Source organism: Corvus brachyrhynchos, unplaced genomic scaffold, assembly GCF_000691975.1.
Source record: "Corvus brachyrhynchos isolate BGI_N302 unplaced genomic scaffold, ASM69197v1 scaffold116, whole genome shotgun sequence".
Classification (NCBI taxonomy): domain Eukaryota; kingdom Metazoa; phylum Chordata; class Aves; order Passeriformes; family Corvidae; genus Corvus; species Corvus brachyrhynchos.
This window is the reverse complement of record NW_008240221.1, coordinates 14,508,275-14,529,264: the sequence shown is the minus strand read 5'-3', so window position 1 is coordinate 14,529,264 and position 20,990 is coordinate 14,508,275. Positions and strand designations below refer to the sequence as shown.

Genomic DNA, 20,990 nt, shown 5'->3' with positions numbered 1-20,990 from the left:
ATCTTCGGGCCAACATTTCTTCTCTTAAGCCCAGCTACAGTGTTTATGTGCTGCTTAAGGCTGTCCTTCTTCAGAACTTGCACATCGTGTAGGTGCTTGTGCAAGAGCTCTGAGTACACAGAAAGTTGAATCCCTCCTGCAGCATGAAAGTTGCCCCAATAACCCACTCATTGCCAGCAGCACCAGACTCTTTACACACTTGAAAGGAAAAATAAGAGCAAAGAATAGTGTTAAGTGTAATTTTTGTTGGGAAACCACCAATTCCTTATACCTTTCAGGAGGAAGAAAGGGAGACATCCATCAAACTGTCATTACAAACTTGATGCCACAAACCTAAGCTCATGGAGCCGCCAGGAATCTGTAAAAGTTTTAAAGGATACGCCTGTTTTTGACATTCAAAATAAAAAATCTTTATAGATTTTTGTGGAAAACACTGATGGGCCAGCAGCTAAATGACATTTTTCAACAGTCAGACAGACTCCACACAAACTGAATAGATGTCCAGTTTTAGAAGGACAGGTAATTACTTTCTGTGCTATGCCCAGGAACAGAAAATACTTGGCCTGTTTTACTTACTGAGTAGGAAAAGATGTTTGAGGGTGGTTGGTTGGGTGGTTTTTTTTTCCCTAAAGGCTGCTACATCCTGGCTTCTGACTCCATATAGCCTGAGTGTAGGTGCCCTTTATATAACAATATCTTGATACTACTCAAAATACTTGGCTCTGCAAGCAGGGGAGTGGAATGCAGTAAGAACACTTTAACAGGTCTGAGGGTGAGTAAACTCCAGTAGTTTTGGAAGGAGAGGACGGAGTTTTCAGTGTACGTCTCTCCCTTACTTGGCATTTGCCGACAATAAGAACACAAGGATTAACATAGTAGACTCCGTTTATTACACTTGGGTGGATAAAGCAATTATCTGTCTATCACAGCTGTAGTAAATTGTGCAACAGCATTAACATGGGTGGATACGTGGATAAATGCTACTCTGCCACAGAGGGTGCTGATACACAAGATAATCCTTCAAGCTGAACTTGTAAAGACTGTTTTCTTTCAGAGTTTAGATCATGTTACCCACCAGTGTAGATTGAAATGGCATCTTTTTTTATTTTTTAACCACGTTTTCAGGTTTCTTTAGCCATCTGAATTGTATTAGCAAGGTTATTTTAGAAATATCCCGCTTTATTCAAGTTTAAACAGTCTGCTTAAAAACTGCTGCATGGATATAAACACAGTAGTTTTCTAACACAGCAAAACAATCTGTTGAAAGATAGAGAGCAAACACACACACATCCATCCATTATTGCTTAACTGTTGTGTCTTCCATGCCTGAATTCCCTCTGTAACCGCAGCGTTCAGTGTGCAGTGCGCTCCTGGTTTTGGGGGTGTAAAACAAAACCAGAAATGAAAATGCACCTAATGATTTCTAGAGAGCTGAGCAGCATCGGAGAGCTCTACACCAGATTTAAACTAAGCGCCTTAAGTCTGGTTTAATGGCAGTGTTTACATCATCCCCCTGCTTCTCATTCTCTTAAAGTAATCAGGTTTTGAAAGTGTTGAGAAAACCATCCCCTCCTGCCAGCTGGAGGGAAGCCAGCTCAAGGACATTTTTTTTCTCTCTCCACCTTTGCCCCCTTCTTCACTATGATCTTTACTGCCTGGTGCTGCAGCAAGGAAGCACCAAAAATTGGTGGGATCTTTGCAGGATAGCTAGCTTTTTGGAGGAGAAAAGACCTTACTCCTCAAAGATTTTTCTGGGTTCATGTGGATGATAAATCAGAATGAGGAGCTCTTGAGCTTTTTGGGACTGCCCTTGCTCTCCCTCATCCCTGTTTCTGCTAAAAAAAGGGGGAGGAGGAGGGGGAGAGTGTAACAGATACCAGCATGCAAAGGGAGCTAAGGCAGGGACCAAGACTTGCGTGACAGTCTCTGTTTATATGAGTTGTCTTTAATGTCTCCAAGAGGCCATGCCAGCAATGTTTAGCTGGCACACATGAACACAGATTCCTTTATGTTCGTGAAGGATGGATAAAGGTGAAGGCAGAGCATCGTGGCACAAGGGGGTCCCACCTGCTCCTTCCCTGACCTGGCCAGTTTGGGCTGATACTCCTATGGGGTGTTGCTCAACTTTGCAGAACAAGCTTCAAAATCCTAATCAGAATTCAAAAGCTTTTCAAAAAGAAAAGAGAAAGGAACAATGCCAGCACTGCAGCAAGGGGAGACCTGGCTCATCCACCTGGAGTACAGGGTCAGAGCAGCGGGCTGCAACGCTGGGATGAGTTGGAGGGTAGGAGGAAAATGGTGCAAGGGCAAACCCACTCAAGCTCTTTCTGGCTCAGCCTGTCCTTTTTCTCAAAGCACCATTTTGGTTTCATTTGTTAAATCTTCTGATTTTTCTGCTTTAACACACCTTTCCCTGTGCACTGTCTGGCCAGCTCGGCCCCTGACACCTGCCCCCATCAGTCCCTTGTCTGACAGATGAGCAGCCTGGAGCCCTGCTCCAAGGAGGCATTTTTCAACTCTGTATAGAGAAATTCAGTGAGCAGGAGGCTCCTTTGCAGCTGTTGCAGTTTGCTGAAAACCCCCGACCTCTGGGTCTATCTTTCAGCTGGATCCATGCTCTTCACAGCCCCCAGCTGAATTCTAAAACACACTTTGTATCCTCAAAAGATTTAGTCATTCCAATGGGTGCTAAGAGGCACAGGTTACACCCCCACGGGTCATTTCTTCTCACCCTTCCTGTCCCTTCCTCCTGCCAACCTGCTCTTTTTGTCCTATGCTGGGCAGGCTGCCCACGGGATGAGCTGAGAGGACATTCCCTTTGCTCCCAGTAAATCAGTGGGGAGATGATCAACACCAGAGGTGCTCCACAGGCTTGGCCTCAGTGCTGAGGTTCCAACCTCCCCCTGCCTTGGCTCACCCTGGGTAGGAGCCACAGCTCTGGGAAGATGGCAATGTCACTGTTTCCCCCAGGATCTAGATCTGGCCCTTTTGGACCCATACCTGTGGTCAGGGAAGAGGAGCTCATTAGGATTTTTGCAAATGGATACACATTAGATCTGTTTCATAGGAACCGAGCCCCTCCACAGAATGCATTCCCCTGTCTTTATTTATTTCCATTTCTCTGCAGTTGTTTCAGGTACCGGCCTCAGCTGCTTTGGGTAAAAAAAATTGCCTTTTTTACGAACAAAAAGAGACAGGGTCTTGTTTTCTGCCTGCGCCTGAGTGACTCCTGTTGTCACTAACAGGGCTCTGTGTACAGTCGGGAGAATAACCTCCCAGTCTAATGCAAACTGGTGCCCTCAGCTATTTAAAAAACAAACTTTTTTTTTTCTCCATTGAGTGAATTAACTACAGTTACTGCACCTATGTAGCTCCTTGTTCTATGAACTATAAGAACCTTTCCTATGCACAGCTTATGGCCTAATTATGTAATTATGTCTCTTGGGTGGATTATATTTTTCTTCTCATAATTGTCTCTTTACCCAAGAGACTGGAAGGGTTCCAAGCTTTCCCCTTTCCTGGGCAAAAATTGTTTGGCTCTTGTGTTTTGGGTTTTTTCCCTTGACCTTTGGATTGGTTGCATTCAGTAGGACTGGGTGGGGAGAAACCAGCCCTGGATGGCTATTTGTCGCAAGACAAGGGACACAAGAGGGACCCTCATGACTTTCTTCGGAGATTTTTTTCCTTGCAAAGTGCTGATGTGAATCTTCTGTGCTTCTGGTTTATGGCTCCCTTATTTTTACCTCCAGTGGATAGACTGACACTACTTTGGAGTGACATCTTGCTGCAGTAAAGTATTGTCTGAAATTTGTAACAGAACAATGAATATGTTTGCTTCATGCTGAATGCTCAGCATTATTCAGTCCCTGCATAACAGCTGCTAGGAAGCCTTAGGCTCAGGTCTCAAGTCCCTTCCTGGCATAAATGTGGGTCCCTTGACTTCAGCTTTATCAGCCTGTAGCTGAATTCATCCCAGCCCATATCAGTATCTTCCAGTTACACCTCATCCATGGGACCAAATGGGATGAAATGCAGGTAGGCCTGCAAAGACAATTTAGGGAGAATTTGTGATGAAATTCAGAGGACAGGTAGCTTGTATTTTTTGTGGTGTGAAATTGTCTTCTACAATGTGTATGCAGAAGTGTACACACTAGAATGTACACTAGAATGCTGCTGGTGTTCCAGTGTTAAAAGAGACAAATCAGAGTGTTTGTCTCAAAGATATACAGGGTTAGTAGGAAAAAATGTGCCCACTCTTTACCTTTTTAGAGCACTTCACCTTTGGAGAACAGTGGGAATAATCAAAATTTGGGTTCTTGATCTCTCTTGTGTTTCTCTTGGAGTCAAGAGGCAGAGGTGCACAGGCTACAAAGTCACAGGTCATGAACTAGGTGATTCTTCTTCTTTCTGCCACCCGTTAACCTGAAGGAAACTCCATTTTCCATTGGGTTCACTGAATCCAGAGCTGTAGAAATCCTTGGTTACTAGCCCTGGTGTTCAAAGAATTTTGTTTGCCTTTTCCAGCTGTAGTCACTCCACGGAATGACTCTGAACTTCACTATCTGGTACAGAGTGCACTCCTGACATAGAGCAAACAGAAGCCATGCTGGCATTTCTCAATGGGTCATCATCCTCCATTCTGCTTGGGATGTCCCAGAAAATGTGCCTCCAGCAGGTGACAACCCAGGCTCTTACTGCCATGACCTTTCTGCCTTCCCTTGGCTCTTTTTGTGGAGTCACCTGACTCCCACGATACTTCTCCTTGTTAAGGCAAAACCAGAAAAAGATAGAGCTGGGTGATGACTGAAAATAGCTAACCCAGTGGAGAGTCATAAAAGCATCTGCTGAAAATCTGGTAACCAGATCTCCTTGGTACCAGGAAAAAAAAAAACCACACAAAAAAGCTGGTGGGTGGTGTACACGGTACAAAGAAAGGGAGTCCCTGAGTGTCAGCATCTGGCAGGGCCACGTGTAGCATAATCTGATTAGTTTTCAGTTCCACACCCACAAGCTGAAAGATAAAAATGCACACTCCTCCTCCCTGAGGAGGTAAAAATCTTCAAGCATCAACACCACATTTACATTCTGCAAGTCAGCCTCTTCCACAGCCCGATTTACATCTTGCCTTCTCCAGCAGAGCGGTGGAAGTTCAGTGATGAGAGACGAGCTCACGTCCCTTCCCGGTTACCACATCCAGCAGATTCGAGATTGCCTTGCTTTGATCTGGGAGACAGTCCTTTGCTTAGTTTAAACTGAAATGATTAAGCTGGAGATGAAGACTCCTCACATCTTCTGCCATGCCTGGGATGTGATAATTGAACATCAGCTTCCCTGGGCCACATGAACATGTTCTGAGGCTGTGCTGGGCTGGTGAGCAGAAGCAGCAGCACAGGCACTGACTGGCTGGCTGCAGTTTTCATGACCTTATTGCACTCTCTCAGTACTGTTTTCTGGTTTAATTCATGTTAAATGGCCAAAATTGGCACTGGAGAGGATTAATGACAATGCTTCTGTCTCCAGAAACTTATACTCAGGTTGGTGTTTGGCTTGAAACAGCTGGGTAGTGGTGAAAGATCAGAATATTTCCTGTTATTTTGGAGTGAGCACTGGATTTCTGATATCCAGCTTGTTTTGTACTCTGCCAGCAGACAAATAAGAACAGCTTGTTTAGCTATTGGCTATGAACTCTCAATTTTTCTAATTTCTTTCCCATCTTCTCACCTGTGACCTGATCTGTTCCAGTGGCCATTGGGTCTCATCCTTAGTCAGAGATTCATGGGTCAGCTTCCATTTTTTTTGACCACATTTCACATCCAAGACTGTTTATGTCCATAAGCATTTTTTTTCCCTCTAAGCCCAATCCATTCTACAAATTCATCTCTGTAACAGAGCAACAGGCACTAAATGCAGTGTTGCAGGCATTTGGATAGCTGTAACACTATTTTATTCTACTCTTCACATAGTTTTTATATTGCTTTTTAATGTACTCACTGCTGCAGCAGATCATGGATTGTCCCTCAGCTATCCACACTTGCTACCCTAATCTTTTTTCCTGAAATAAAATTATGCCTCAGTACTGAGACTGAGGAATACAGCTTTTCTTAGCACACTCCCCTGGGATCAGGAATTTCTCTGTCAACGGGCACATATATCAATGAGAGATGAAAAGCAGCTTGTGGAATGAGTTTTAAACATGTATCACATATTTCATTGCTGCTGCTTATGTGCTACTCAGAAGGTCTTTTTTGAGTGTTTTCAGCCCATACCTCATGGCTCCTCCATACTTAACAGGATTTTTTTTTTCTGCACAGAAATCAAGGCAGGAGATTTATTTAAGTTGCCCACACGCCTTTGTGAGCACCTCCTGAATACAAAGGTTTTGTTGAGTTTCCTGCTTACTTTCAGTGTGAACACGTCTGAGCCTTTATCATAGCAAAGTAACCCATAGTGTGCAAAGCTGTGATGTCATCTTGTCTCCCTGGGACATTTCACTGGGGGACTGTAGCTCCTTCTGTGGATCCCTTTGTCACAACATGACTCCATGTTACAACTCTAAATTTTAAATGTCCAGAAGGGGAAGGCAAGTCTTGATTTGGCCCCTTGCTGGTTTCTGGGGACTTGCAGTTCCATTGATGCCTGGGGTCTTCCAGATGTGCATAGAGCTCTCTTTTCCCTATTTTTTTTTTTGGGGGGGGGGAAGGGGGGAGAGTGGTAACACCCAAACTCACACATCTATAGATCATTTCAATTCAACCAGATGTGGAAATCTTTTTTCTTCTTTCTGTACCCCCCTTCTCCTTTTTTTCCCCTCTTCTTTTTTTTTTCCTTTTTTTCCTCCTGCCTATCCTAAAGTGCTCTGCTATCCAGAGCTCTGCTATAATACATGTAATTAAGTATAAACTCTTTTCTAACAATGCTAACTAACATTTCTAACAATTAAAATTTTAAAAAATTTTACTTATTTTCAAAAATAAAGTATGACCAAACAGGACATGATGAAAACAAGGATGGGGGTTATCTGGCACAGGTTAGTGCAGTAGTGGTGGTAACCTATGTAATAAGTGTTCATTGAGTTTTCTGAAGACAGTTGAAATAGATTGTACACTAGTTTGTTAGTGATTCTTTAGTTATAAAGGGTACTATATGAACATAGCACAGGGTTTTTTCTACAAAAATTCTAAATAAGATTCACTTTGGGGGTGGATTCATTTGCAGCTAAAATCAACCTTGATGTGTGAGACCAGAGATGGGCTGATCATGTTTGCCTTATTTTGTGCCCTCTTGAATTTCACAGAATCCCAGAATGGTTTGGGTTGAAAGGGGCCTTAAAGGTCATCTCGTTCCAATCCCCTGCCATGGGCAGGGACATCTTCCACTAGACCAGGTTGCTCAATTTGCAAAAGCATGATTAGGAATGAGCAGAACAGAAAAAGGGAGGGGAAGGAGATGCCCTTAAAAAACAGAGTGGAAAATATGACTGGCAAAGAGAAAAGCAAATACATAAAAATTGTGGAGCAAAAGAAGATGGAGAAATCCCAAGAGAATACTGACTGCATGTGTATGTGAAAGTAGTTTCTTCAGATTTAGCAGCACCCAGTTTCTACAAGTTTTAGTTTAAATAGATTGAGAATATAATGCTAAGGAGTACAGCTTGGATGTGACCCTGTTAATTAAGCTGCTATTATGGAGTTTTTACAAGCCCACCGAAAATCAATCCCCATTTAAAGTGATGGATGCCTTCCTTCTGAAGAGAGTAGCCACGCATGTCAGCTCTAACATGGAGCAGCACCTTCTCCTTAAGGAGAAGGCTCCTGCCTACCCCATGCTTTTAGACTGAGTCATTACAGGGGAGAAAACCCAGACTTCAAAGCACCAAATTATGGGCCAACTAACAAATTTTTTTAAATTGCTAGAGAAGTTTCTCCAAAGTTAAATTCCATCAAGTTTCCCCTCATCTCCCAACCTGAATCCTTCTCTGTCTAGAGCTATGATTTCTCTGAATCCAGTTTGGATTTATTTAGTTTGGATATTGCATTGCCTATGTGTCATGTTGGCACTGTGGTACCAATTAGATGGTGTGAACCCATGTACTCAGTACTCTGGTGAGAATTACTACTAAAAAGCATTTTTTTTAGCAGTGGCAGCCTGATAGTTCAATCTCAAGATTTGGTGGCCTCATTTCTGCTTCTAAAATAAATTAAACAGTGTTGGAATTGGTTCTATGGCCCAAAGACTAATGGGACAATCTTCTCATGCCTGCAGAGCTGAACCATTGTAGGCTCCAGACAGATGGCTGTGTTCACACTGAGGGACAACATGGATTATCTCAAGCCACTGGTGATTATTTGGAAGGGTTCAAGCCCAAACCTTACCAGGGACCCTTCCTATTGTTAAAAGCATTAAGATATCCTATCCAGTTATTGCTTGTGCCAGTGGCCCTGCACTGCTTAGAGGGATGGAGGCAGATGTGGTTCTGGGTTGCAGTCAAGGGCCCCCTTTCAGCTCTGCCAGAGGCTTTTTGTGTGACCTTGATCTGTAACTTAGGGTAAGCTTCATTCCATTTAACGTTGACTAATGGCGAGGGTGTCTAATTAAACCAGTCATGTGTGCTCCCTCTCTGATCAGAGAAGGAAGAGAAAGTAAATTCAGGAGGTGAATCATGCCATTTTAAGGCAAGTGTCAGAGACAAATGAGATGAATTGCCCTCTGGAAGTAGCTATTTCTTTCCATTAACCAAAGAGGAAATCTACATTAGAAGAGTTTAGACTAGATGCCTGATTTATGAATGGCTGAAGTTAAGTAAAATTAGTCCTGTCCTTAATCTCTATACATGCCTGTTTCTCTGTGTGCTGAATGATAGAAATAACAGCTTCTGCGCCTCACATTCGAGAGCATCATTGGACAAGGAGCTTCCTTTGGAAAGAAATTAAACCTAGGAGTAAAAATACAACCATTAGAGAAGCAAAGCCTTTGCTCTTGATACAACTCAATGACAACATGAGCAGGACCATTGGGGGCATTCTGGTGCTTTTGCCGTTTTTCCCCTTTATATTGTGACAGCAAGACACCCCTAAATGAGTGTTCCAAATATGTCCAGGGGCAGCTGGCTTGTTTTGAGTGAGTGCAGTAGGAGCACTGAGGAAGGCTGACCATGCAAGGGTGTGTAGGGCCCAGTCCTGGCCAGCAGCCTTGGAGGCTTTCCTTGTGTACTGCTCTTCTCAACTGACAGGGACTATTTACTTTTTGGAAAATCTCACGGAGGAATGAAAGCTAATGACTAACTATGACAGAGTTAAAGAAAAAAAAAATAAGGGGAGAAGAAAAGCTTGCATTTTCTTAGCAAAAATCCACAACATATAAACCAGGCACGGAGTAATTGTCCCAGTTGATAAGTTGTATGTACATATGAGGCTTGCTTCTGGAAGGGAAAATTTGCCTCTCTAACTACCCTGGGTAGTTAAAGCAGCAAAAGAAAAAAAAAAGACAAAAAAAGACAAAAAAAGACCTTGTGTGGGTGTCCTGAGAAGTGCTTATTTTGATCCAAATTGTAACACGTTACCCCTGTATGGGCACAGTTGTGCTCGATAAGGCTTTCACCAGTGCAAACATGTCCAAAACACAAGCCCCTCACAATGTTTCTGTGTTATTGGGGGTAACTGAGATACCTGAAGATCCATTAAATCTAATAACAGGTCCTTAAAGACCACTTTGGGGTTTTTTGGGGATGTGTTAAATTACTAAATCTTGTTATTAACGCTTTTATTTTATGATTTGCTGTTTCCAGGGCACAGACAGAAGCTTGATGACTCTAAACCTAGTTTGTTCTCTGAACGCCTCAGTGATTTAGGGCGCATTCCTCATCCCAGTATGAGAGTAGGGGTCCCGACCCAGAGCCCACGGCCCTCTCTGAACTCTGCACCAAGTCCTTTTAATCCACAAGGACAGAGTCAGATTACAGGTAAGAGACAGAACCATAGGTTTGACTTGCACAGGCATTGGTAGTAATTGCTTATGGATATTTGTGTCTCAGCTGCAGTCAAAGAGGCTGTTACAAAGTGGGGGATGTTCTCCAAGCAAAGCTAGGTGGGAAGTGGATTTTGCTATAGTGCTTGAAGCTGAAAATGTCTTTTTTTTTTTTTTAAATATCTTTTTGCCATAAATCTAAAATAGTCAATCCAGGTCATTTGAGTAGGGATCTGGTGAAATTCTAAATGCCATGCTGCTCTGGCTTCTCCGTGTTGCGATAGTACATATTAGAGTATAATAGAATGAACATTTTTATTCAGCCTTGTTATTTTGCACTCATGTTAAGGGAAGCAGCCAGCACTTAATGGTCTTTTTATCGGGATAATAATACAATCTTCTCACATGGTGGTTTCCTTCCACCACCAGTGCTGACCACGGTTACAATAAATGAACTGGGTTATGGAGAAATCTCCAAAGGTTGCTCATTAGGGTTGTATACAACATTTATGATTGCATGCTGAGAGACAGATTTCACTGTGCTGAGAGAAATCATAAAGAACCCACCATGTGTCACAGATTAGAAGGCTGAAATAAGATGTTTAACTGCAGCTATGCCAGAAGTTTGCAGCAAAACTGTGAAGCCTACAAAATAAACCAATGTTGTTTTTTTTCTGAAGTCAGAGCTGGTTAAATTTTTCAAAAGAATTTCAAAGCAACTTCTACCTAACTTTGGGCATTTCTAGATTCTAAATTTGTGCTGACATGTTTGTGTCTATCCAGGATGTGAAGAGGTGTTACCCCTGACCAATTGTTAGAACTGTTGGAGAACTTCACCTAGATGCAAGTCTGTCAACAAAGCTCTTGGCTCAATTCCCTAGACCAATTTAATACTCAATTCTGCTGCTACAGTTGCATCCACAGCAGAGGCCTTTGCCAGTATTATACACCAGCATTCCTTTCCTGGTAAAGCACTCCTAGTAGAGACATAGTCTTTGAGTCAACCTAGGAAGATTTCTAGTTTCATGTTTCAAGTGGTTTTGACATGATACCAGCTGAAACTTAGCGGTTTTAACAAAGTGTTGTGGCTTTCTTCTTCTTTCTTTTCCTTCTTTTTTTAAGTTTAACCAGTTTATTAATTTGCAGTAAGAAAGAGAAGTAAGTGATTTAGTTTGAACCCAAAGCACTCAAGGAATTGCAACAAAAAAATTGTTCCCATGAGCTGTGGCAAAGTTCTCCGAGATCTAGAAGTCTAACTAAAATGTTTATAATATATTAAATATCTTGATTGTACCCATTACATGGTACTTTCTGCCCCCCAGCTTCCAGTTTCTTTGGCCAGGCTTCGTGTTTTGTTCATTGGACATGTGAATTCAGGGTTCTTGTGCATACCATTTTCTGGGTAAGAGCTGCCGAACTAAAACACAGTATTTTTTTCTAACCAATTCTTCTGTCTGGCAGTATTTGTAGACATAGTTCCCAAGAAAGCAGGGGGGAAATCCAGGCTATAAGCAGGTTTTTTTTTTTCCTTCTTCCTTGTGCCTCCATAGTTTACCTATTGTGCAACACTATATCTAGGAACGAAAGAGGGTGAAATTCTTCCTGACCCCATCTGGCGATCAGCTTATGCCCTGAAGCACAAGAACTGAGATCCCCTTGTAATTTTCTTCCTAACTAAGTGTAACCTCATATGCTGCTCTCCTTCACATAAATGCCTCCTGTAGAAAATGTTCTGCTGGCTTTGATTAATAGACTACTTCTCTGCCTCGTTATGAGGCAGCAGCAGCATTTACAGATCTGGGAGGTGAAAACTTCAGATGAGCTTTCAATAAGCCTGACTGGAAACAAAGCTGTGTGGCATTCCCTGCCTTCTCTGCAAATTTAAGTCAGCAGTTCAAAGCACCAGCTGAGACTTCATCAAGAGAGGGAAGATGCAGTGCTGGTAGGGCAGAGGGAAGTGAGCTGAGCCAAGGGAGGCAGGCTGGATTTCCCATCTCTCATGGATTACGTGCTTTTATTGTTGGATAAACTCAAGGTCATGCGATACATTAGAATCCCAAATTGCTCTCATTTCGCCCAAAATGGTGAGGAATCTGTAGTGAATAAATGGTCTGATACAGTATTTGTGATGTTATTTCTCACCCTTGCCTCCTCCTCAGTTTAGAAAAGTCCAACAGCCAGCTCTCCATTTGCTCTCTGGTGGCCATCCCATTTAAAAAGGTGATTGATGTGAGGATGTTACATGGATGCAAGCTCTGGGAATTGCACTAGCTTCCCACCAGGCTTTTTGGTGCTCATTGAGACCTTGACTGTAATCTGTAAAGCTCAGCATGCTCTGATGTTCCACCAAAGTGCTGGGATGCTTTTTTGCAGGCAGTCCCTATTCTGGGATTCTTCTTGTGGGATGAATGGAAACTCTTCGCTACACAAACCATGTCAGTGAGAGACAAAGGTGATGCCATGGACAAGGCACACTTTGATCAGGTGTTGAGTGGGAAATTGCTGAACATCCCCCTGTTTGGTGTGGTGGTGGGGAGTGAGGTGTTTGGGCTGTGCTCTGACACCAGTTTCTGTGCTGTGGTGGAATACTCAGAATGCCACTGGCTTCTTGACATAAGCACTGCCTTGGGTATGCATTAAAAGGGGAATAGACGCTTCTCTGAAAAACAGGATTTTTTTATTACCTTTATTGGAATTAACCAAGCATTCCTTTAGAAATGCTGTGATTTCATTATCTCTTTACCTAGTTATTATTTAGGGAAATAATGAATTCCTAATAACTTGAACAGTAAATACTGGTTTCCTACACAAAATCCATATTATTGCTAGTAAGCACATAAACGTTTTGCTTTATTCCACTAGAGGTCTTGCATAACTATTGCATGATTAAACAGACATATTATTTAAAGCCTGGCTGACCCACACCTGAGTCTGAAAGAGCTCAGCACTTTGGGGTTCACTCTTATATTTCTTTTCTCTGTCTAGGTTGTGTTTATTTTCCTGAAGTATCAGAGTACAGGTTGAACAAATCACAGCTCAGTCCTTAACCTACCACAGGACCGGGCTGTGGCAGGACAAGGCACAGAGTTTGCCTTATTCAACATGGCATTTTAACTAGGATTCAGCAAAAGCTACATCGAAGGGTGATTAAAAAACAAATGGTCCAATAAGCAGCTGCCTTTGCTGAGGCAGTGCAGATCCAATTTGAACCCTGCTTGCTTCCCATAAATCAGGAATCCTGTCCATTCACATTTGGTTACTGGTATATTTGCTTTTTTATTTTTTTCCCCTTTCCCTAACGGGCTCATGCAACTTGCTCATGTATCCAATTGCATTCCTGTTCAGACACTGAGCTGTTGCATCAGTGTTCTAGTATGAGACAACAAAAACTTGTTTTTCTAAGATGCAACTGGTAAGGATTAGCTTCTGTAGGCCGGGAAAAGCTGTGGGTGTAATGGCAGGAATGTGGTCGGTGTGAGGACCCCATCGCCTGGGCTGCAGGGAAAGCAAAGTGGGAGTTAAGTGAGGTTTCATGCTCCATCACCAATGTGGCACTGGCTGATCTATAGGCAACCTGTGACTTTCATCACTGAAATAACAGCCCTCAAAGGCAGGTCCTGTGAAACCTTTTTTTCCCCTGTTTCCTCTTCCCCCTCTCCACGCACTTCAGGGTTGTTACGCTTCCATTTCTTATCATTTTTTAAGCAGATCTAAGGTCTTTAAAGCTGGCTTAAGGAAGGTAGGGAGGGGATACATCTTCACTGGCAGACAGGGACTGATTCAGGGACAGTGTAAACTGAATCTGCAGCCTGCTCTATTTTATGCAAATTGTTTGCATCCTCTGGTTGACTGGCAAGTTGCCATTGTGGACCTCAATTTCATAAAGCTTGTGTCCCTCTTATTATTCTTTTAACTTTATTTCCCCCATCCCCCTTTTAAAACTTAGCTGCCCTCCTGGCATGATTTGTTGAGTTGATCTTTTTTTTGGATTTCAAAAATGTGACTGTTGGAGGGATGGGAGGAGAAATGGGCTTAGAGCTTCTTCAGGCCAAAATCTGGTCTCAATTACTTTTCTGTACATTGGGGTGTAACCCCACTGGATTTGACTTTGTTGATTGAACTGGACAATTCAGATGAAGCCCTGGGCTTTCAAAGATACCCATGAAAGAGTTAGAGAAGAGAAAAAAGTTGCATTTTGCTGTTGTTGTTTTGCTGAGGGGGTTGGTGTTACAACAATAGTTGGGTTACTCATGCAGAAAGTCATCTTGGCTTTGTTAAGATCAGAAGTGAGGATATTTGCTCTAAGTGTTTACCAAAGATAGCTCCAGACAGTTTGTTTTTTACTGTTGGCAGTAGCACTAATCCAACCAGCAGCAGCCAGCACTAGAGCTGATGGCTGGGTTTAAATGAGAGTATGATGCATGTGATGTCTGGGTGTTATAGACAGTACACTGAGGAGCTGCCAGCCTGTGATCATGCTCTGGTCATGTAACTCAGCTTGGAAAACGGGGAATTGGTTTTTCTCCTATAGAAAATTAGTGTGCTTCACAGTCCAATGCCAAAGTATTGGAAAAACTTGTTTTTTGGGGATATTTGCAGTTTTTTTCTTCTCTCCATTGACACTTCAGAACATGGAAGGTGTCCCTCCCCATGTCAGGGGGATTGGAACTAGATGATCTTTAAGGTCCCTTCTGACCCAAACAGTTGTATAATCCTATGATGATTTCTGCTGGAAGAAGAGAAGTTGTGATACTGGAGAGCCAATGTCACTGGTGGGAGAATGGGTCACTAGACAGGCTTTTTCATTCTTTCCTTTTTAATTTTAGTTTTATGTGGTGCATCTAATCTTGGACTAATTTTTAAGGACTCTTATTGTCCATTAAGCATCAATATCCACAGTCCATTTGACATAATCAGTCAGAGACAATAAAGGTCAAGAAGCCTGCATATCTCCTGTGACTATAAATGTGACAGCAAAACCTAGACACAAAATAATATGCAATACTCAGTATTTCCTGCTTTGTCGAGGTTCACCTGGAAGTGCAAACAGGATGGAACTGTTTGCGCATTAGTTTAGGCCTCGCCCAGCTGATTTGTTTCAGCTGAACTGTGCCCAGGCTGTCTCAGCATACCCACGATATGCCTGCTGTGAAGGAATACGCTGAGAGCTGCACTTCCCCTCACACCCACGCAGGCATAACAGAAATGTTTACAAAAGGAGGACTGCTCTTAGTAATCACTCCAAAGTGTTCGAGTGCAAATGCCAGCTCAGAGTGGCCCTCTGACTTCTTCACTGTAGTTGAATGCTCTGTTAGCCCTTCCCTATGTCTGCAATATGGAAATGTGGGGGGCTTTCTCCTGGGCAGTTCATTTTATTTTTATATTAAGTATTTTTCCTTGTTTTGGAGGGATTCCTTTAGGGAGGAATCCACATGCACTCTGCCTCAGCGCTTTAAGGTTTCTCATCTGTTCTGGGCTTTTTGTGATGGGGAAGATGTGCCGTGCCTGCAGAGCATGTGGTGTTTTGGGTCCCTGTGGACACATGGGAGCCCACCAGCCAGAGCCAGTAGGGAAGCTGGTCTGTGGTGTAGGAGGCCAAGAAAAACCTCTCACAAATCACCTCATAGCTTCTTCCCCAATAGTATGTGTTAAATAGTCATCCCACCCCTTCTGGGCCAGAGCAAGGAGGAGGTGACCCTCCTAAGGGCCTCATCATGTTTGCCTCAGAAGTATCCATGTGGATCTGCCCTGGAAGCACTGTTGTGGCAGCTGACACATCCCTATCATGCCTCCAGCACCCTCCTTCCCCCAGGATGTTTGGTTGTGTGTGGGACCAGAAGAGATGGTATGGTGAGTCTCAGTGGCTGAAGTCACTGCTTTAGCACCATTGCAAAGACCATCTCCTGGTGGGACCAGAGGGTGCCACAGGAACAGGATGTCTACCTTCAGGGCCTATTGGAGGCAGCTTTGGGCTCTTCCTCGTGGCATTTTTCACTGCGGATTGGGCAATGCTGCTGAGCAGTGATGTTTGCCCTGTGGGCTCACAGGTCACCTTTGACTTGGCAAGGTGATGGTGTTTCACCACCCTCTTCTCTCACATCCATGCAAACCTTGACCGCCACCAGGCAGCAAGGGTTGGCTTTAGGGCATTTGCTCTGGGATCTGGTAAAACTTGTATCTTCACTTTCCGGTTGCCTAACGGGTCAAAAATATCTCAAGACAGTCAGCCCCTGGGCAAAATTTCCCACCCTGCCTCGACCATGACCTCAGCCATGCCTTTGTGTGGAGGAATTGTAGTAACCCTCTGGCCTGACATACTGTGACCTTCTCCTCAGTCACTGAGCTCTGATGAATCATCTAATGTTCAATTTGGTTAAAGATTTTCCTCTTCATTATTTCCTATTCCCCGGGAAGACTGATGTATTTAAGGTAGCTGTTGCAAGAATATATGATATGTTTTGGGGTCAAGTGATGGTCCATCCAGCCCCTTATCCTGCTTCTCACAGTGCAGTATGTGATACTGTTTTGAAATAGCCCATGAGCCTTAGAAAAACCACTTTTTGCTATTTGTCATTCTTGTGTCCACACAGACATTCACAGTTGTTGAATTAAGGGTGTTAAGTGTAAAACCAAGTCTAGCATGGGTATTCAAAGTGATTAGAGTGCCAGAGGTGCTCAAGGACTTCTTGTGCCATGAGGATTGCACTAGCAGGAGTGCCATGAGCCTCCAGAAAGGCACGTCTTTTTCTGAAATTTCCACCATCTTAGACCAAACTTATGTAAAAATATCCTCTGCTATGATTTTTTTCCCAGTCTTTACCTGCTATGTTATTTCCTCCTAGCATTGGAGCTGACCTAAACCTAAAACTTCAAGGGACTCTGTTTTCGATTCAGAAGTAGAGATTGAAAAGCTCCTGGAGTTTGAAGGATCTTGGATTTGAGATTGTGCTCCTAACACACCATTAATTTTAAGCTTGTTTTCCCAGCTAGCCTAGGCTTTCTGTTCCCAGTTGAAGATCATTTACCATTGACTGAATGGTGAATTATCGTAGTGGAATGAGGCAGAGAAATATGTCAATATCAGATGTAACAATGAGCAGTCAGTCAGATTTGAACCTGTGCCAATCTATACAACCCTGGCCTTGAAATTGTTAAAACAAAGAAGTTCATTACATTTAATGATCAAGTGTCCTTTGGATTTCTGAGAAGTTTATGTTAACCATTTATATTACTCAGCTCTAATATACATGGCAAACTCCAGGAAAATCCTCTTAAAATTAAATTGGAAGGTTGTTTTTTTTATATATATCTATATGGTTATTTTGCTTCAAGGAAGTATCTGCTTTCCAGACATCTCTTCAAACAAATCATGTCTGAAGAGAAATAATAAACAAGAAGTAGCTGAAGCTACAAGGTTTTGCTGTGTGGAAAAGCAGGGAAAGGAGTTAAAAAAAGAAAAAAAAGTTGAGTTTCCTGAAAAAGAGCCTTTTCTTATGACATGTGGCTGTCACATTGCTGTCTTCAAAGCAGGGCTTTAGCACAGTGTTTTGATAGAGCAGGTTCTCCAAACTGAATGGACTTGGTGTGCTTCCCTGAAAATACTGGGCAGGATTTGAAGGGATGTTCTACAATTTCTATGAGCTGGTTCAGAGATAGTTTTCTGTTTATTGTGCAGTGCCCAAAACAAACTTTGGGGTTGAAAGTGTATTGCTTTTATTGATGTAAAGAAATAAAAATCATAATTTATGAGGTATTCAGTGGCATCTTTATCATCAGATATTAACTGAGAGTAAATAGTTTATAAATCCAAACATAAGTGAGCAAATCTAGGTCTCTTTCCACCAGTCCTTCAGCAAAAATTAAGCTGTGTTTATCCTTAAAATCGTTTCCTCCTTAAAATCATTTTGATGTTGCAAATACATCAAAAGTTATCATTAGCTTCCGATAGTTATACCAAACCATTTGGTTTCATATTTTGTAATTGAGGGGACTGTAGGTAATTGGGCCAGCATCCAAATGTGACATTTTTTGATGGATGCTGATAAGAATAATGACATTTTTCTCCTTGGCTAGTATTTTCAGCACTGAAAACAGTATTGTGTGATGTTTGAACTGGATAACAGCTTGACAGCTGTGCCAAGTGCTGACCGTAGAGTCTCCCCACCTCTGAAGGAAACAGCCTTAGGGTGTGCCAGGGAGATACAGATTGGATCTTATGAAAATTTTCTTCACTCAGAAGTTGTTCAGGCTTTGGAACAGGCTGCCCAGGGAAGTGGTGGAGTCGCTATCCGTGGAAGTGTTCAAAAAACATGTAGCTGTGGAGCTTAGGGACATGGTTTAGTGGTGGACCTGGCAGTGCTGGGTTAATGGTTGGACTCAATGGTCTTAGAGGACTTTTCCAACCTTAATGATTCTATGATTCCATGAAGTCCACTTCCTAAGATCAGACCTGGGGCTCATCCTTGCTGTCTGCTTCTCTTTCTGACTCTTTGAGGACTGGCAACTCTTGCTATAACATGTTGGAAGAGAGACACCAGGAGTTTGCAGCACAACTTCTAGATTTTTAAAACCCTGCTCTCTGGTCTGTTCATTTCCCACAGAAATTATTCTGAGGAGGGAAAAGTACAGAGAGAGACTTGAAAGGGTTGAGTCGTTGAGGAGCAAGTTGTGTTTCATTGCATTCTCATTCCTCATAGCACTGATGTGTGTATGTTCAGTAATCCCACTTCTTTCAATTAGGCTGTTGATACCTTAAAATTTTTCTTCCTTTTAAAAAAATTTTCTCTTTTTCTTTTTTTTTTTTGATTTTTTTCCCCCTAGACCCCAGGCAGGCGCAGTCATCCCCGCCATGGTCCTATGACCAGTCTTACCCATCCTACTTGAGCCAGATGACTTCACCGTCCATTCACTCCACAACTCCCCTGTCCTCCACTCGAGGCACAGGACTTCCAGCCATTACCGATGTGCCCAGACGCCTCTCAGGTAAAGACTCTGTTTTGCCTAAAACAATTATGCAGAGAGGAACAGGACTGGCAGCAGCTGCCTCCGTGGCCTCAGACAAACCTTGGCAAGGAGAGCAAACCTCAGCAGTGGTACCAGGGTTCCTGCACTGCAGGCAGGATTCAAAATCCCTTTTTTTTCAACATGGAAGAGCTGCTATGTTGCTCTGAGCATGTATCTCTCAAATGACTTTAAATCCATTTCAGATCAGATTATTTTTAAATTGTGAACATGATTCTTTGAACAAATTCTCTAGGTTTTGGTTTGGTTTTTTTTTTTATTTCCCCTACAAAAGGATGTTTACTTGCATGTAATTATGTACTGGCACAGGTTGCCCAGAAAAGCTGTGGCTGCCCCATCCCTGGAAGTGTTCAAGGCCAGGTTGGATGGGGCTTGGAGCAACTTGGTCTAGTGGAAGGTGTCCCTGCCCATGGCAGGGGGTTGGAACAAGATGATCTTAAGGTCCCTTCCAACCCAAACTATTCTGTGATTCTGTGTTTTAACGTAAATGTTATACTCTCTATTTGTTGGTGCTTTACTTTGGTGGTGTGTGTGTTGTTAGGCATCCTGACAAATAGATGCCTTTATTTCTTCAGTAGTTAAGGCTGAGGTTCATTCTCCTGCATTTCAATCCAGTAGCTCAAGAAAGCCTGTTTCCTTAGTTAATATGTACTTAAGATGCCTATCAGAAACAAGCTGAGTCACTTTAAGGTAAAGATTGGACAAATTGTGTTTTGGAATGATGCAGGAGAGAGGAAATACATTTAGGAACATAGACAAGACAGCAGTGAGGAACTGAGACTTTTTTTTTACCAAACAAATGCACATTTATATATTGCACAATTCACCTCTAATGGTGTCAGTGATAAAACCATCTGTGTAAAGTAATCTGATTGCCCCAAAGTAAGAGAGAGCCTGTCATGGCACACAGTCACCTTGTACCTCTTGCCAAAAATGAGGAACCTTAGGGGAGGGAGGCTCAGTATTAAAACTCCAACCTTGCAAGTGTGGAAATATTAGCAGCGTATGCCAAAAAACCATGTGTAATATAAAGAGAGCCTTTATGATTCATTAATGAAAACCAAAGAATCAGTCTTATTACATCTATTTTTTGCATGTTTGCAAGATATTATTATAATCTTGGATGCTGCTGCCATACACCTGTTTGACTCCCAGCCAGGTGAATTTCTTGCTGTCGTGTTTTCCCCTTCCACCAAGCTCACAACACTGGAAATGTTGATCACTCCACTGAGCTGCATCCCTGTCAAGCTGAATTGCAGCCAGCAGGCACGGAGGATTTGATTAGCGTAGACTCCTTGATTCCTTTCATCTTGGAGGAGGGAAGCGTTATTTCTCAAACAGCTGCAAACCCCTCTGCAGCCCTCGTGCACTCTGCCTTCACAGAGATGCCAAAGATCTCCACGTGGGCTGAGGGCTGGGGGGTTTTGGAGCAGGTTCCTGCGGGCTCTCCATGCAATGCCCTGACTTGGGTCAAAAACCCGATCATCTTGATGCTGAGGAAATGCTTTGTTTGGCCCAAAACAGGTTCCCTTTGAGTCAGAGCCTCCTGATGGTCTGTGTTGTCAAATGGGTTATTTTTGCAATCGTGCCTGTGGCAATACCTGCAGGAGAGGCTCGGCTGGGACCTGGCAGCTGCACGCCGCATGCTTGCCCTGCAGCCCTTGCTTGTCTGTGTGTATTCAGACGTGAGTGCCTGGCATGTGGGCACAGGCAGAGTGACTAAAAGACCTGGCTGTGTACATTGTGTGGCCGTGGACTGAACTTTCCTGCCGTGCTCTATGGCCAGTTGCCTTCGTGCTTCTTGTCCTTCATCTTTCCAGGGCTCGAGCGATGCCTCTGCAATGCCCTGACCTTTTCCCAGTGTGGGGATCTTGCTTCCAGTTAGGTTCAAGAGTGAAAAAGGGGGCTTTGATCTTGCACAAGTGCCAGAGGTCGTGTGCAGTGTTTGCTGACAGAAATAGAAATTCAGAATAGAAATGCTCTACTCAGAACTAGAGAGCGGCATT

The 20,990-nt window shown here is 43.0% G+C and overlaps 1 protein-coding gene across 1 annotated transcript in view; it reads left to right on the top strand.

Annotated features, from left to right (window-relative positions):
- Nucleotides 1–20,990, top strand: part of RUNX2 (runt related transcription factor 2) — a 93,357-nt gene that overhangs the window by 44,152 nt on the left and 28,215 nt on the right. Inside the window, exons 4-5 of the mRNA XM_008641900.2 lie at nucleotides 9,785–9,958; nucleotides 18,784–18,945. Of these exons, the coding sequence (XP_008640122.2) occupies nucleotides 9,785–9,958; nucleotides 18,784–18,945 (336 nt within the window). The remainder of the gene's footprint in view (nucleotides 1–9,784; nucleotides 9,959–18,783; nucleotides 18,946–20,990) is intronic.